At 43.8% G+C, this 18,239-nt stretch overlaps 1 protein-coding gene and 3 non-coding genes across 5 annotated transcripts in view; 2 read left to right on the forward strand and 2 right to left on the reverse strand.

The window, feature by feature from the left end:
* p4htmb (prolyl 4-hydroxylase, transmembrane b) overlaps positions 1–9,807 on the reverse strand; it is a 70,367-nt gene extending 60,560 nt beyond the window's left edge. For both annotated transcript variants that reach the window (XM_072581832.1, XM_072581831.1), the window contains exons 1-2: positions 9,450–9,807; positions 4,977–5,058 (exon numbers count right to left, since the gene is read on the reverse strand). In XM_072581832.1, the coding sequence (XP_072437933.1) occupies positions 4,977–5,058; positions 9,450–9,731 (364 nt within the window). In that variant the 5' untranslated portion in view covers positions 9,732–9,807. The remainder of the gene's footprint in view (positions 1–4,976; positions 5,059–9,449) is intronic.
* Positions 9,808–16,581: 6,774 nt separating this feature from the next.
* Positions 16,582–16,655, forward strand: trnan-guu (transfer RNA asparagine (anticodon GUU)). Its single transcript has one exon. It is a non-coding gene; the product is annotated as a tRNA-Asn (tRNA).
* Positions 16,656–17,379: 724 nt separating this feature from the next.
* trnaf-gaa (transfer RNA phenylalanine (anticodon GAA)) lies at positions 17,380–17,452 on the forward strand. Its single transcript has one exon. It is a non-coding gene; the product is annotated as a tRNA-Phe (tRNA).
* Positions 17,453–17,966: 514 nt separating this feature from the next.
* On the reverse strand, positions 17,967–18,039 carry trnaf-gaa (transfer RNA phenylalanine (anticodon GAA)). Its single transcript has one exon. It is a non-coding gene; the product is annotated as a tRNA-Phe (tRNA).
* Positions 18,040–18,239: the final 200 nt, after the last annotated feature.

Below are 18,239 nucleotides of genomic sequence, written 5' to 3' on the forward strand. Positions count from 1 at the left end.
CTTTATCTTTTTCAGTGCTGATGTCCATTCTTAATAGCAAATTACGATCAAGAGTCAGAAATTTAGAATTGGGGCAGAAAGTGATCTCTATGAAATAGAGGGAATTACGACACAAGTATCAAGGTGGAGTCTTTTATTGACATGAAGTCTGCAATATTTATAAACAAAGTAATATCTACTTATTCCCAGCCATTTGTTGTCTGAGTATGCTCAAACAATCAGGACTACACAGGCTACACTAGATTAAATTTACATTAAATTAGTACCCGTTTTATCTTAACAATCTAATCATTTTGAGGCTTTGAATTCTTCGATATTTTTCCTCCAAATATCTGCTTTTGATCAGCTCCAGCCATTGTCAGTATCATACCTTTTGCTTTAAGAATATGAATTGGCCCCTTGACTGTTTCAGTTTTTATTCAACATAATATTAATCGAACAGGAGTCAAATTACTTTTGCAGAAAACTTTAGCCAGACTGCAGCAGTAAGATCAATTACAAAACTGTATGATATATATTGCCAATTTTGTCTTTACAGAGATAGCAAAGATTAACTAAGATAATGTCCATGCTTGAAAGATTTAAAAGGTTCAAAATGTTGGAACTGAAAAGGTTAAACAGCAAATCTAAGAGATAAAATTCTCAAAGAGTAATGTATGAAAGATCACTGCACTGTTCTGTGAATTAGTAAAAAAAAGGCAGAGATTCCATGTTAGAATCACACAAAGAAGAAAACTACTCAGTCTATCATTCTTACTCCAGCTCTTCACGAATTCTCTTGTTTTTCCACACAGCATTGTTAATTATGCCTTTATGATTATCATTGGAAATAAGCAAAATCTGTTTTATTTGCAGTATTGTTAGAACAGGGTGGTTTACCACAAGAACTCATGAAATAACCACCAATTCTGGCTAAGAAATAATAAAAGCATTAAAAATTATAGGCAAATGAAAATGGCATATATAGTTTCAGTTATAGAGTAGAATGCCTTTGTGTTGTAAATTCTATACATACTTCAAATTTTTTGAGATTATTAGTTGATATTAGTCGCTGTTTGCAAATTATGAATGCACAACGGATACAAACCTCTGATTAAATGAAGAACAATTTTAAGTGTGGTATTTTGACACGCTTCCTTAGTTAGGTTGAAGTGTATTGTGAAAAATGGACTGAATCTGTAGAATAGGAAGGTCAAAGTAATGCATCCTGAATTAAATTATATCCAGGCATTGTGACAGTAGGAAATCTACCTTTGGGTCTGCCTCCCTTTCAAAGTGAAGTAGAAAATAAAGTTCATTTCCTGCACTTCTTGACCACCATTACTTTTTCTGAAATGCATGTGTGGACATGTATGGACTTCAGTAAGGCGTTTGACAAGGTTCCCCATGAGAGACTGATTAGCAAGGTCAGATCTCATGAAATACAGGGAGAATTAGCCATTTGGATACAGAACTGGCTCAAAGGTAGAAGACAGAGGATGGTGGTGGAGGGTTGTTTTTCAGACTGGAGGCCTGTGACCAGTGGAGTGCCACAAGGATTGGTGCTGGGCCCATACTTCTTGTCATTTACATAAATGATTTGGAAGCGAGCATAAGAGGTACAGTTAGTAAATTTGCAGATGACACCAAAATTGGAGGTGTAGTGGACAGCAAAGAGGGTTACCTCAGATTACAACAGGATCTGGACAAGATGGGCTAATGGGCTGAGAAGTGGCAGGTGGCGTTTAATTCAGATAAATGCGAGGTGCTGCATTTTGGGAAAGCAAATCTCAGCAGGACTTATACACTTAATGGTAAGGTCCTAGGGAGTGTTGCTAAACAAAGAGACCTTATAGTGCAGGTTCATAGCTCCTTGAAAGTGGAGTCGCAGGTAGATAGGATAGTGAAGAAGGCGTTTGGTATGCTTTCCTTTATTGGTCAAGAGTATTGAGTACAGGGGTTGGGAAGTCATGTTGCGGCTGTACAGGACATTGGTTAGGCCACTGTTGGAATATTGCGGCCAATTCTGGTCTCCTTCCTATCAGAAAGATGTTGTGAAACTTGAAAGGGTTCAGAAAAGATTTACAAGGATGCTGCTAGGGTTGGAGGATCTGAGCTTCAGGGAGAGGGTGAACAGGCTGGGGCTGTTTTCTCTGGAGTGTCGGAGGCTGAGGGGTGATTTTATAGAGGTTTATAAAATTATAAGGGGCATAGATAGGATAAATAGACAAAGTCTTTTCCCTGGGGTTGGGGAGTCCAGAACTAGAGGGCATAGGTTTAGGGTGAGAGAGGAAAGATATAAGAGACACCTAAGGGGCAACCTTTTCACGCAGAGGATGGTACGTGTATGGAATGAGCTGCCAGAGGAAATGGTGGAGGCTGGTACAATTGCAACATTTAAGAGGCATTTGGAAAGGTATATGACTAGGAAGGGTTTGGAGGGATATGGGCCGGGTGCTGGCAGGTGGGACTAGATCGGGTTGGGATATCTGGTTGGCATGAACGGGTTGGACTGAAGGGTCTGTTTCCATGCTGTACATCCCTATGACTCTATAACAAGAACTGGAGCAGGCTCAAGTATGATGCTACCCAATGTCATATAACCTGTCAATTTTTTTAATCCATATGCTATGAGCATCACATCATTAAAACCTTACATCAGCAGTATTGTTACAATCCTTATGACAGAACCACTAGGTCAAAATCCTGAAATTTCCTTCCTAACACTACATGAAATTAAGTGTTCAAGAAGATTGTTCAAAACCATCAAGGGCAAATGGTCAATAAATGCTAACCAAGCTAGCAAAGGCCTTATCTTGTGAACAAATAAATTAAACTAAATTAACCAAGATGACAATCAGCCACAAATGAAGAAATTATCAACAAGCTTCCAACCCAATTCAAAATGGATGCGTTGTGATGCAAAGCGGTGGCAACAGCATGGGTTCAATTCCTCCACTATCTGAGGTTACCATGAAGGACTGTCCTTATCTACTTCTCCACTTGCTTGAGGCATAGTGACCCTCAAAGTAAACCACCACCAGTAGTCACTCTCTAGTGACAGAGTAGGCCTATGGTCCTCTGGCAATATGGTGATTTTACCATACTTTTTATTGTAAGAAGTAACTTTCCAGAGCAAGAAGTTAGATAATTAGATTAGGTAATTCAAAATTGGTCTGTGGTTAATGAAAGGAGGATGCAACTGCTGTTGAGGCAAGGGGTTAAAATGGAGGAGCCCCAACCCTGCAAGTGCCCAACAATTACAAGGCTCTTGCAAACTGTGTGGACAAGAGCATGGTCTGCAAGGAAGACAAGCAAACTGAACAGGATACCTTGGCAAGGGAGCCATTCAAATGTGGGAAGGAAATTGGAATGTAGCTGTGAGAGGGGACAGTATGCCAAGGGAGATAGGTATTATTCTCTACTTGCCCTGTGTCAGGGTTAAGGTCTTCTTGTGCCTAAGGAGAACTCAGAGAGAGCATGAGATCATAAAACACAGGAGCAGAATTAGTACATTGGACCCATTTGATCCAGCAGGGAGAATTGACAGAGTACATGTGGAAAATTTATTTCTTGTAGGAGAGTCTAAGATCAGAGGGCATGATCTTAGAAAAAAGGTTCACATATTTAAGACAGACATAAGGAGGATGAGCGGGCTGTGATCTTTGGAATTCTTTACCACAGAGAACTGTTAAGGCTGATTCATTAAATATATTGAAGACTGAGATAGACAGATTTTTTACTTAGTAAGGGAATCAAGGGTTATGGGGAAAAGTGGATTTGAAGAATATCAGATCAGCCACAATCTCAATGAATGGCAGAGCTGACATCATGGGCAGAATTGCCTAATTTTGATTTTCTCTGATGATTTCAACAGTAAATTAGAGTCAAAGATCCATAAATTATACATGGAATTGGAGGTAGAAGGATAATCTCATGACTGTTCTTATTAGTTCCTGCACAAATGTGACACAAGTAGTCTCTCAGATTTTCCAAGCTGGCCTCCAATATGGGCAATGGTAGCTTAAGTTCCATGGAATCAGTTGCGACACAAACTGCACACTCCGAGAGACCTCCTTAAAGTTGCATTAATCTTAATTACACAGATTCCCAGAGACTCCTTTATCCAACTCCAAGTAATTCTTGTTAAATGGTCAAGTCTGCTGTGGCAAAACCGAAGAATAATCTAAACCTATCTAATTCACTGTTATTACCCACAGCTCCTTGCTAATGTTCCTTCTCTGTTTTTTCCTGTTGTGGCTCTTCCTTGTCTATGCCCATAGGTCTTTTGTATCTTAACCGCTTTCCTGTTGATATTGCTTCTATATCAAGGAGTTACCAGGTCATATGGACGAGTTTTTTTGTTGTTCTCTAGGAATATTTCTACTGATCCTATTATATTTGATATAAACACTATAAAAAAAACTTTTGAATATTCTGAAAAGCAATTACAGACACTGTAGAGCTTTAAAGAGATTATAAGTTTTCCTTACTGTTGTGCTTCTAGTCAAAAATTATAATAGTATTGTGTCTTCCGGACAAAGGGAAAAAAAGTAGAACTAAAAGCAAAAGTGCTACAGGTGATATATTCAGCTTGTTTCATATTAAAAATTTGCCAGTGATTAAAATTTCTCATTTAAAGTGAGACAAAAACTAAGGCTAATTCTACATTACTACCGCTATTGCCTTTCTTGCCAATACAGTGAATTTGAAATGCTACCCCAGTGTGTAATTCATACATCTCAGGTGATGAGTTGTATTTGGACATAGGAAGGTTTTTCATCAGTGGCATCAGGACATTATTATTCTAGTCCCAAGTGCCTGTAATGAAAGACAACAAAACAAAACTGGATTTTCAAGGCACTAACCCAATGATAACAAGACCTCCAATTGTTATCATTGTAAAAGCTTTCTTTTTTTCTGGATTCAAACACAATAAAACAAAGATTCAAATTCTAATTGTCCAAGACAATTAAAAGCTCCATTCAGACCCTTACCAAACAGAAGTGGTTTTAGGCTCAGAGTTTTCAGGTAGTGTATTTTGTTAGGGACCAGATCCACCTTTTGCCTGTGGCCAACCTGCAAAGAAAGAAAGGTTACATTATATGAAGTGACAAAAAATTAACATTAAGAATGTAAATTAGAGCTTCAGAGCAGTGACTGATAACCAAAGTAACAAAATAAATATGCCCTTACACTAACTGTTCACATTAAGAAGCATTTTAAAAGGTGCAAAAGTGATGAGCTTTTCAATTAGTGACCTTCTCATATCATAGGCACACTAGGATCCCTCTGACACCTTCCTTACATTCTGACAAAGACAGTAGGGGAAAAGCTCACGAGTGATCCTTCTCTCACAGCAAATTCACAACTTCTTACTCCACCATTTCTTATTTATAACTGTATCAATACTCGTAACTATGGTGATCACTCCTCTGAACTTTCCTTTCATGTTTTGCCTAAACTCCAAATATGCTTTTACACATTTTTTCTTCATCCTCCTCCCAATAACAAATAGAAATGCAGGCTTCACTGTTCTTTTTCATACTCTAACACAAGATTGCACAACCCTGAAATTTTTCCTATCACTCATGGATGGTACCACTCTGGAACACCTGCTCATCGATCAATGTCACAATATCCTTCCTAAAGTGTGGTGCCACACTGAACACAATGCTCCAACTGGATTTAGCCAATGATTTATAAATCAATAATTAGGGTTAAACTTTCTTGCTCTTGTACTCAATACCTCTATTAATAAAGCCAAAAATTCAGCACTTTGTTTTAAGCAGGCCTACTAATTTGGCAAACCACCTGCAAACATCTGCACCTGTCAAATCCTAGCTTGCATCATTTCCCTTTAAGATTGTACCATTTTGTCTATACCTTCTCATTGTTCGTTGTGAAATGCATCACTTCACACCTTTCTGCATTAAATTTCACCTACCACCTGTATGCCCATTTCATGAAGCTGTTCGCAAAATACCCATACTGTATTATATCATGCATATCCCACTTTCTCTGCTCTCTGCACATCTACAATGCTGTTTGTATTTATTACTACACCTAGTTCAGTGTATTTTACTCTTCCTGTGGTTTATTTCCCCTGCCAACCGTCTCCAGTCACTTCAAGTTAACCCCACACCTTCATACTTTTCCAGTCTACATGAACCAGACTCCCTGAGCCAAACCATTTCACGTCCCACTACTCCTCCATAACCTCGGTATCTCCCCACTTCAGAACCACACACCACTGGACCCTTCACATCTCCTTTGACCCCGATACCTCTCTGGGCCTGTCCCCATCTCCACCCGAGCTGCTCTACCTTCTGCTCATTCTCCAAACCTCCCCAACTCTAGCCCCTCCACCTCTCTTTAGGCCCCATCATAGCTCCTCTCCCATTCCTCTGCCCATTCAGTTCAACTTTCCCAATACTCTAATTAGCCTCTGACCTCTTCTGTTCCATTGTCCCTACACCACACAAATGCCTCACACATACACCGCATTTATATACTCTTATCCTACCCACTTCTATGCAGCTCCCTATTGCATCACCCTGACCCTCTTCCACACTGCCACTTACTCCCAACAGCCCAAGTCCCTTCTCTTCTGTCCCTCTCCTCACCCATCCCTTCCACACTCTCCCACTGCACACGTCTCGCCACGCCACCCCACCCACCCCTTTGTCCCTCTGCCACACTCCTCTCCTCCATCCACATCACCTCTCCTCCCACCATTCCCCTTCTCCCTCCTTCACCAATTCCCCCTTCTCCATCCTGTACCCATCCACCTCTGCCCCCTAACCCCAACCAATCCCAACTTCTAGCACAGCTCTCCAGTCCCCAACAGCCCCCTCTCTGACCCAAAACTAACTGCCCCCTTACCATCCCCCCCAAACCTCAACTCTTCTCCATGCCCAACTACCACTCTAGTCCTGCCACTCATTCGCTTCCCCCACTGGTCCAGCCTCACCAACACTTCAACTCCCCCTTCTCTCTCCTCTTCCCCCCCCCCCACCCCCCACCCCCCTCTCCTCCAAAATCTGGTCCCTCCCCCCTTTTCCCCCACGCACCCCCAAAGTCTGGACCTCCCTCCCCATTTCCCCCCCCACACCCTCCCCAATAGATAAGTCCCCTGGGCCGGATGGGGTTTATCCTAGGAACCTCTGGGAAGCCAAGGAGGAGATTGCCAAGCTTTTGGATTGATCTTTAAATCATCATTGTCTACAGAAATAGTACCAGAAGACTGGAAGATAGCAAATGTGGTTCCCCAGTTCAAGAAGGGGAGTAGAGACAACCCTGGTAATTATAGATCAGTAAGCCTTACTTCTGTTGTTGGTAAAGTGTTGGAAAAGGTTATAAGAGATAGGATTTATAATCATCTAGAAAAGAATAATTTGATTAGGCAGAGTCAGCACGGTTTTGTGAAGGGTAGGTCATGCCTCATAAACCTTATTGAGTTCTTTGAGGTGACCAAACAAGTAGATGAGAGTAACCGGTTGATGTAGTATATATGGATTTCAGCAAGGCGTTCGATGAGGTTCCCCACAGTAAGCTCTTGTACAAAATGCGGAGGAATGGGATTGTGGGAGATATAGCAATTTGGATCAGTAATTGGCTTGCTAAAAGACAGAGGGTGGTGGTTGATGGGAAATGTTCATCCTGGAGTCCAGTTACTAGTGGTGTACCGCAAGGGTCGGTGTTGGGTCCACTGCTGTTCGTCATTTTTATAAACGACCTGGATGAGGGCATAGAAGCGAGGGTTAGTAAACTTGCAGACGACACTAAGGTCGGTGGAGTTGTGGATAGTGACGAAGGGTGTTGTAGGTCACAGAGAGACATAGATCAGCTGCAGAGCTGGGCTGAGATGTGACAAATGGAGTTTATTGCGGACAAGTGTGAGGTGATTCACTTTGGTCGGAGTAACCGGAATGCAAAGTACTGGGCTAATGGTAAGATTCTTGGTCGTGTAGATGAGCAGTGAGATCGCGATGTCCATGTACACAGATCCTTGAAAGTTGCCACCCAGGTTGACAGGGTTAAGAAGGCATAGTGCTTTAGCTTTTATTAATAGAGGGATCGAGTTCAGGAACCATGAGGTTATGCTACAGTTGTACAAAACTCTGGTGCGGCCGCACTTGGAGTATTATGTACAGTTCTGGTCACCACATTATAAGAAGGATGTGGAAGCTTTGGAAAGGGTGCAGAGGAGATTTACTTGGATGTTGCCTGGTATGGAGGGAAGGTCATACGAGGAAAGGCTGAGGGACTGGAGGCTGTTTTCATTATAGAGAAGAAGGTTGAGAGGTGACTTAATAGAGACATATAAGAGGGTGGACAGGGAAAGCCTTTTTCCAAGTATGGTGACGGCGAGCACGAAGGGGCATAGCTTTAAAATGAGGGGTGATAGATATAGGACAGATGTCAGAGGTAGTTTCTTTACTCAGAGTAGTAAGGGTATACAATACTTTGCCTACAATGGTAGTAGATTCGCCAACTTTAAATACATTTAAGTCGTCACTGGACAAGTATATGGACGTACGTGGAATAGCGTAGGTTAGATGGGCTTCAGATTGGTATGACAGGTCGGTGCAACATCGAGGGCTGAAGGGCCTGTACTGAGCTGTAATGTTCTAATGTTCTAAAAAATGTTCTATAAACCCTGGACGTCCCTCACCTTTCCCCCACCAGCCCCAAACCTTGGACCTCCCTCTCCTTCTTACCCACCCCCCCAAACCCCCCTCCTCTCCCCCCCCCCACCAAACCCTAACCCTCCTTCTCCCCCCCCCCCCACCAAACCCTAACCCTCCTTCTCCCCCCCCCCCCACCAAACCCTAACCCTCCTTCTCCCCCCCCCCCCACCAAACCCTAACCCTCCTTCTCCCCCCCCCCACCAAACCCTAACCCTCCTTCTCCCCCCCCCCACCAAACCCTAACCCTCCTTCTCCCCCCCCCACCAAACCCTAACCCTCCTTCTCCCCCCCCCACCAAACCCTAACCCTCCTTCTCCCCCCCCCACCAAACCCTAACCCTCCTTCTCCCCCCCCCCACCAAACCCTAACCCTCCTTCTCCCCCCCCCACCAAACCCTAACCCTCCTTCTCCCCCCCCACCAAACCCTAACCCTCCTTCTCCCCCCCCCCACCAAACCCTAACCCTCCTTCTCCCCCCCCCCACCAAACCCTAGCCCTCCTTCTCCCCCCCCACCAAACCCTAGCCCTCCTTCTCCCCCCACCACCGCCCCCCCAACCCTGAACCTCCCTCTCCTTCGCCCCCACCCCAAATTCTGTACCTCCTTCCTCCAAACTCTGGACCTCCCTCCCCCAGTCTTCCGCCAAATTCTGGAGCTGCCTCTCCCCCCTCAACTCCAGAACTACCCCTCTCCCAACTCCAACCTCTGGAGCCCCTGACTCTGGCCCCGCGCCTTCTGCGCACGCGTTCTCCTCCAGGCTGCCCCGCCCCCCCCCGTACCTTGATGCCCTCCAGCCGGCGCAGGCGGCCGAGCACCGTATCATGTTGCTGCTTCGAGACCGGTTCCGGTGATGGCGCTGGTGGCGAGAGGTGTTGTCCTTGCGGCGGGGCCGCGCCTTGACCGCTTGGCGGGAGCGCGCCGCTGTCGGTGGGCGAGTGCGCGCTCTCGCTTGTGTAGTAGACGTACAGCAGCAAGGCCATCACATTGAGGATGTAAACGTGGACAAACACCATGACAACCACGAAATAAGATCGCGAGCACACACTGTCCTTCTGCGACATCTTCAGCCAGCAAACATTTGACAGGTTCCCCAGCCCCCAACTCCCAGCTTGGTCCCGGTAAGCGGATCCTTTTGCCTCCCCACCTCCCCCTTTTTCCTCAGTGTACCCCTCTCTCTGCCCCTCCCCCCATTCTACCCGCTCCACCTGCGGCCGTTATTTTCAAACTTGAGCTCGCGAGCGACACGGAGCAAACCTCCGGGACACGTCATCACGTCTCCTCACGCCAACGTCGCCACGCCCCGCCCCTTCCCCTGGGATCAAGGGATGAATTCATTGGGGAGGGAGGCAGAGGATAGGTGGGGATATGGGATAAGATAGGTGGGGAAGGGGGTAAAGATGGGGAGTAGGAGGAGGCAAGGATAGGTGGAGATGTGAGATAGGTTGGTGGAGAAGGGGGTAAAGATGTGGAGTAGGAGGAGGCAAGGATAGGTGGAGATGTGGGATAGGATAGGTGGGGAAGGGGGTAAGGATGGGAGTAGGAGGAGGCAAGAGTAGGTGGGGAAGGGGTAAGGATAGGGGATAGGAGGAGGCAAGGATAGGTGGGGAAGGGGATAAGGATAAGTAGGGAAAGGGAGAATGGGAAGTGGAGGGGTGGATAGGTGGGGAATGGAGGAGGAGGGGAAGATAAGTGGGGAATGATAGGGGAGGATGGGTGGGAAATTGTGTGGAGGTGGATAGACGGGAATTGGAGTGAGATTGGAGATTGATGGGGAACAGAAAGAATGGTAGATAGGGAATAAGGGAGATTGTGAGCTGGAAGTGGTACGGTTGGGGGCAATCATTTGGGAAAGTGCGGGGAAATGAGATGAAATTGGATGGGGAATAGATCAGAAATTAAGTGATGCTTGTAGGGATAGGAGGTGGGGAAGTGAAGTGAGGTGAGATTGTGAGGGATGGAGATAGAGCTGATGAAGAGTGGCTGAGGTCGATTGTGTAGTTGAAGAAGTGAGGTGATGATGGGGAAGACAGGTGGGGTGAATATACAAGATGTGGATGGAGAGATGGGTGTGGAAGTGAGATGAGGTTGGTGAAGTGGAGTTGGGTTGGGAGTGATAGGTGATGATGGGGAGATAAATGGGGAAATGTGAGGATGGGGAGGATAGTTGGGGAACTGGGGTAAGGTTGAGAACTGGGGTGATGCTGTGGGTGGGATAGGTGGGATGAAGATGTGGAGAGATAGGTGGGGAAGTGGGTGAGATTGGGGGGCAGCGTTAATATAAGAGCAATCTGGTTTATTGAAATGACAAGCAACTGCAAGACTGGTGTCCTCCCATGTACAAAACTGGTGTCCTACAAAACAATCATCTAGTTTGTGTTTGGTCTCACCAATGCAAAGGAGAATGCACTGTGAGCAGTGAATAGAGTAAACTTGATTAAAGGAAACACTAATAAAATGCTGCTTCACCTAGAAGGTTTGTGTTGGGGTCTTGCAGAGTGAGGATTAAGGAGATGAGTAGGCAATTGCTACACCTTCTGCAATTGCATTGGAAGATGCCATAGTTGAATTAGAAAATGTTAGGTATAATGGAGGAGTAAGCCACGATGTCAAAGAGAAAATGGTCTCTGAAATACTGAAAGTGAAGGAGCGGGGAAGATGTGTTTGGTGATGGCATCTTGTTGGAGGTGGCAAAAATTATGGAGGATGATCCTTAGAATGCGGAGGTTAGTGTGGTAACAAATGAAGTTAACTTGAATGGTATCATTGGGATGGAGGGGAAAGGTGAGGGCAGAAGTGCAGAATATGGTTTGGACACAGCTGAGGGTCCTGTCAACCACCATAAGGGGGAATTTCTCTGTTGAGGAAAAAGAAAAGCATATTGGAAGTACCCTAATGGAAGGTGACATTGAAATAGATCTGACAGATACAGATAAACTAGGAGAATGGGATGGAATTCTTGCCAGCTGTAATCTTTCAATGAAGCCAAACACAAACTCAAGGAGCAACATCTCATTTTCTGCTTAGGCGCTTTACAGCCTCTAAGGCTCAATGTTGAACTTCACAAAGGCTTACCATATGTTGGTTCAATTTTTCTCTCCCTCCTCTCCATATGCATCCATACGCATCCACATGCATGCATATATACACACGCACACACACACGACCTTGTTCTGTTTCTGTTTTGATTTACTTTGTTCTTGGTAGAGAAAATCCATTTTTCCCTTTTCACATAATAGTTTACACTCATTTTACAATTCTATTTCTCTTTCACCATAATTAATTCTATTGTCTTTTGTACTGGGCCTCTGTATGTTTCCCTTGCCCTTCCTCCATCTTCATCAAAAGTATATTTTTAAAAAATTTACAACCCTTTCAATTCTGAAGTCATTCCTGACTCAAAATGTTAACTGATACTGCCATACCCACATCCTTCCTGTAGTACGGTGACCAAAAATGCACTCAGTACTGCAGCTTTGGCCTAATTAACATATGTACAATTCCATCATAACTTCTTTGCTCTTCCTTTGAGTATTAAGCCAGTCGATGATTTTTATTCTGTCATCATTCTTTAAATTTATGCATTTCAGTTCCAAGTGTCCATTATTTTCTGACTACATATAGCCAAATTATGTTACTGTGGCAAGCACTGCTCCAGTAGCTGGAATTGTTTATGCTGCATTCCCAACTTAGAACACCAGAGAGTGCCAGAGCCATATAAAAGTGTGGGAATGGGACAGATATGCAGCTTATTACGAACAGGTGACAATTTACCAGTGTTATCCTGGCAGTGTAGGGAGTATACATATCTATGAAGTTTGAGCTCCCTGGTGCTAATCAGCTACATAATGTGTAGCAGAAAGTAGTAGGAGTTAGTATCCTGATTCCTTCCTTAATGTTCATTCCTGCAATTTGAGTGTTTATGGTCAGAGAGGCAAACTAATCAAATCTTGGGCATATAAACAAAGGAGAAAGTGAGGACTGCAGATGCTGGAAAGCAGAGTGTTGTGTTCCAAAGCACAGTAGGTCAGGCCACATCCAATGAGCAGGAGAATCAACATTTTAGGCACAAACCTTTCAGCAGGAAGGGCTTACGCCCGAAACATCGATTCTCCTGCTCGTCGGATACTGCTTGACCTACTTTGCCTTTCCAGCACCACACTCTTGACATATAAGCAAAGGGATTGAACACATACACCAAGAAGTGGCAATAATAAGCATTGCTGTGGCCTCACCAGGAGTGTAGAATAAAAGCAAAATACTCCAGATATTGGAAATCTGAAGCAAACATATAGATAAGTTGAAGAACATGTCCAAATTCAAAACCTTAACTCTGTTTCTCTCTCCACAGATGCTGAGTTTCTTCAGCATTCTCTGTGTTTGATTCTGGAGTAGAGAAGGTGATTAAGGATATGGGATACTTTCTTTCATTTTACTATATAATACAATATATCCCTAGAATAAGTTCAAGCATGAAATTTTAAAACTTAAGGCACAGCTAAAGTACATCATTTGGTCACCTACAGAAGGGATACAATCACACCATAGAAATGATATAGAGGAGATTCACTAGGATGTTGCCAAGACTGGCAAATGTTAGCTATTGTGAAATGCATGTTGAAAAGCAATGGATATTCAATTTAATTTAAAAGGCTGAGGAAACTGGCATTAGATGAGATAGTTTAATCAAGGTGGCTGATTGGCTTCTTCCTGTGCCATATGTTTCTACTCTGTTCAATTCTGGTCAACTTATGACAGCAGGCCACACAATAAACCAGAGCTGAAAATGTGTTGCTGGAAAAGTGCAGCAGGTAGGCATCACAGAGACTTGGTTACAGGGGGGTCAGGACTGGCAGTTAAACCTCCAAGGATTTTCAACTTAGCGAAAAGACAGGGAGGTCGGCAGAGGGGGTGGGGTTGCCTTGTTAGTTAAGAACAATATTAAATCTATGGCACTGAATGACATAGCGTCAGATGATGTGGAGTCTGTGTGGGTGGAATTGAGGAACCACAAAGGCAAAAAAAACATAACTGGAGTTGTATACAGACCTCCTAACAGTGGTCAGGACCAGGGTCGCAACAAGTACCGGAAAATAGAGAAGGCATGTCAGAAAGGCAAGGTCACAGTGATCATGGGAGACTTCAATATGCAGGTGGACTGGGTAAATAATGTTGCCAGTGGATCCAAAGAAAGGGAATTAATGGAATGCTTACAGGATGGCTTTTTGGAACAGCTTGTCATGGACCCCACAAGGGAGCAGGCTATTCTGGACCTAGTGCTTTGCAATGAACCAGACTTTATAAAAGATCTTAAAGTAAGGGAACCCTTAGGAAGCAGCAATCATAATATGGTAGAGTTCAGTCTGGAGTTTGAAAGGGAGAAGGCAAAATCGGATGTAATGGTGTTACAGTTAAATAAAGGTAATTATGAGGGCATGAGAGAGGAACGGACAAAAGTAGACTGGAAGCAGAGGCGGGGAAGACAGTACAGTAGGGAAAAAATTTCAGGAGTTTGTGGGTATAATTGAGGACACTGCACAGAGGTTCATCCCCAAGAAAAGAAAGATTATCCAGGAAGGGATTAGACAGCCATGGCTGACAAAGGAAGTCAGGAAATGTATTAAAGAAAAAGAGAGATCCTATAAAGTGGCCAAGAGCACTAGGAAATCAGAAGATTGAAAAGGCTACAAAAACAAACAGAGGATAACAAAGAGAGTAATAAGAAAGGAGAGGATCAAATATGAAGGTAGGCTAGCCAGTAATATTAGAAATGATAGTAAAAGTTTCTTTCAGTACTTAAGAAACAAACGACAGACAAAAGTAGACATTGGGCCACTTCAAACTGATGCTGGAAGCCTAGTGATGGGAGATAAGGAAATAGCAGGAGAACTTAACAAGTACTTTGCGTCAGTTTTCACATGAGTATTATCCCAACAATTAAAGGGACTCAGGAGGCTGAGTTGAGTATGGTTGTCATTACAAAAGAGATAGTGCTAGAAAAGCTAAAAAGTCTTAAAATTGATAAATCTCCTGGCCCCGATGGGATACAGTTCTGAGAGAGGTGGCTGAGGAAATAGCGGGGGCATTGGTTGAGATCTTTCAAGAGTCACTGGAGTCACGGAAAGTCCCGGATGATTGGAAGATTGCTATTGTAACCCCATTGTTCAAGAAAGGATCAAGACAAAAGATAGAAAATTATAGGCCAATTAGCCTAACCTCGGTTGTTGGTAAAATTCTAGAATCCATCATTAAGGATGACGTTTCTAAATTCTTAGAAGAGCAAAGTCTGATTAGAACAAGTCAACATGGATTTAGTAAGGGGAGGTCATGCCTGACAAACCTGTTGGTATTCTTTGAAGAGGTGACAAGTAGGTTAGACCAGGGAAACCCAGTGGATGTGGTCTATCTAGACTTCCAAAAGGCCTTTGATAAGATGCCACACGGGAGGCTGCTGAGCAAGGTGAGGGCCCATGGTGTTCGAGGTGAGCTACTGGGATGGATTGAGGATTAGCTGTCTGACAGAAGGCAGAGAGTTGGGATAAAAGGTTCTTTTTCAGAATGGCAGCCGGTGACGAGTGGTGTCCCGCAGGGTTCAGTGTTGGGGCCACAGCTGTTCACTTTATATATTAATGATCTGGATGAAGGGACTGGGGAAATTCTAGCAAAGTTTGCAGATGATACGAAGTTAGGTGGACAGGCAGGTAGTACTGGGGAAGTGGGGAGGCTGCAGAAGGATCTAGACAATTTGGGAGAGTGGTCCAGGAAATAGCTGATGGAATTCAACGTGAACAAATGCGAGGTCTTGCACTTTGGCAAAAAGAATAAAAGCACAGACTACTTTCTAAACGGTGAGAAAATTTGTAAAGCCAAAGTACAAAGGGATCTGGGAGTGCTAGCCGAGGATTCTCTAAAGGTCAACATGCAGGTTGAGTCTGTGATTAAGAAAGCGAATGCGATGTTGTCACTTATCTCAAGAGGGTTGGAATATAAAAGCAGCGATGTGCTACTGAGACTTTATAAAGCTCTGGTTAGGCCCCATTTAGAGTACTGTGTCCAGTTTTGGTCCCCACACCTCAGGAAGGACATACTGGCACTGGAACGTGTCCAGCGGAGATTCACACAGATGATCCCTGAATGGTAGGTCTAACATATGAGGAACGGCTGAGGATCCTGGGATTATATTCATTGGAGTTTAGAAGATTAAAGGGAGACTTAATAGAGACATACAAGATAACACATGGCTTGGAAAGTGTGGATGCTAGGAAATTGTTTCCATTAGGTGAGGAGACTAGGACCCGTGGACACAGCCTTAGAATTAGAGGGGGTAAATTCAGAACAGAAATGCGGAGGCATTTCTTCAATCAGAGAGTGGTGGGCCTGTGGAATTCATTGCCACAGAGTGCAGTGGAGGCCGGGACGCTAAATGTCTTCAAGGCAGAGATTGATAGATTCTTGTTGTCTCGGGGAATTAAGTGCTACGGGGAGAATGCGGGTAAGTGGAGTTGAAGTGCCCATCAGCCATGATTGAATGGCGGAGTGGACTCGATGGACCGAATGGCCTTACTTCCACTCCTATGTCTTATGGTCTTAAGGTCAGGCAGTATCCAAGGAACAGGAGAATCGACGTTTCGGGCATAAGCCCTTCTTCAGGCTTATGCCCGAAACGTCGATTCTCCTGTTCCTTAGATGCTGCCTGACCTGCTGCACTTTTCCAGCAACATATTTTCAGCTCTGATCTCCAGCATCTGCAGTCCTCACTTTCCCACAAAATAAACCATACCTATTGGTCACAGCTCGAATGAAGAGTCATCTCGAGTCGAAATGTTAGCTGGCTCTCTTTATATGAGTGTTAGTTGGATCTGTTCTGATTGTCAGAATTTGTTGTCTTCATTATAGGAAGTTATCATTGGGCAGGTCTCTGTGGCGCAATCGGTTAGCGCGTTCGGCTGTTAACCGAAAGGTTGGTGGTTCGAGCCCACCCAGGGACGGTTTGTTTTAAGAGAGAATGACTTGAAAACACTGTTTGATGCAATCTTTCTGTTTCTTTGGTATTTTTTCCTCCCACTGCAATCCATTTTTAGCTATATCTCTAACCAACTGTTTTTAGGCATTTCAACCTTAATTTTGAGGCGAAATATTTATCTTGCAATAGGAAGAGACATAACATTTCCCTCCGACCACGTGAAAGGCAGAACTTATGAAATGGATCGTTTTTAAAGAGATTTCCTTCCGCTACTTAAAGTTATACGTTTTGGCAATTTTGCAATTCATTCGACGGTTTATTTATAGCTGTCTGGTCAAAGCACACGTTTTACTACAATTAAATCTTCTGCAATTTCTTTTTAAAAACGCCATTTTGTGTCGGCTGAAAAGTAATGATTGTATAAGATACATGTCGATCAGGGCACGGGAAATATTAGTGCATTTATTCCAGTATGAGAGGGTTTGTTGCAGTTTCTATTCAGTCTCTTCATGATGTTGTCATCCTCTGTAAAGAAGAATGTAAGGTCGCGAAAAAAACAGAACGGTTTAGAAAGGAGATCAGGGTTTGTTTGGGTAGGCACAGACAAGACGGACCAAATGGTCCTGTCCTGTGCTGTATCCCTTCTATAGTTCTGTGGAACATTCAAACAAATAGCATGTCAATGAGAAAATCTGCATGACCACCCTGCTCAGCTTGATTAGAGAGTGCGAAAAGGCCCATGTTTGTCAGCCGAAATAGCTCAGTTGGGAGAGCGTTAGACTGAAGATCTAAAGGTCCCTGGTTCAATCCCGGGTTTCGGCAGGTGGGCAATCCTTTTGGAGGATGCTAGTTTTCAGTGCTAAAAGATAATAGTAATATCGTGATGAATAGGAGCAACAGCAGGACAAATGGTGAAACGATTCCAACTGAAAGCTTGTAATGATTTATAATTACGTTGTCTTTCATCGAGCGAACTTTTTTTTTATTTTAAAGCCATAACAGCACAGAATCAAACCTGTTCTGGAATTCATGTTTGTGTCCATGAATTTCAGTGCAGGCTTCGGGGCATGTTTCAGTCAATGCCGACCGTAATCCCAAACTAAACCAGTCCCACCATGTCCCTCTCATCCCAATGTCGTTTAAACCTTATGATTATCACATGCATACCGCCTTGGGAAGTTCATTTCACACGCAAAGCACCCTTACCTAAACTCTGTTTCTTAAATACCTGTACTTCAAAATGGACTTGGCAAAGAGAAAATGGCAAAAACAAAATAATGGATCGTTTCACGACTTCCAGGAGAGAAAAAGCAAAATGCAGGGATCTGACAAAACATGCCGAAACCCGGGATTGAACCAGGGACCTTTAGATCTTCAGTCTAACGCTCTCCCAACTGAGCTATTTCGGCTGACCTGCACATCATTTTCTCAGGCTTCACTGTGAAAGCTAGAACTACATTAGCACTGAGATAGAGGAAGTATTTGAAGTTTTACCAGGCCTGAATGTAAATAAATCCCTCAATGTCAACGAGATGCATTCCAGTTTTTTTGTGAGCAACAAGGGAGTAGATTGTAGGGCCTCTGACATTAATTTTCAAATCCTTTCTAG

Source organism: Chiloscyllium punctatum, chromosome 12 (genome assembly GCF_047496795.1).
Source record: "Chiloscyllium punctatum isolate Juve2018m chromosome 12, sChiPun1.3, whole genome shotgun sequence".
Lineage (NCBI taxonomy): Eukaryota > Metazoa > Chordata > Chondrichthyes > Orectolobiformes > Hemiscylliidae > Chiloscyllium > Chiloscyllium punctatum.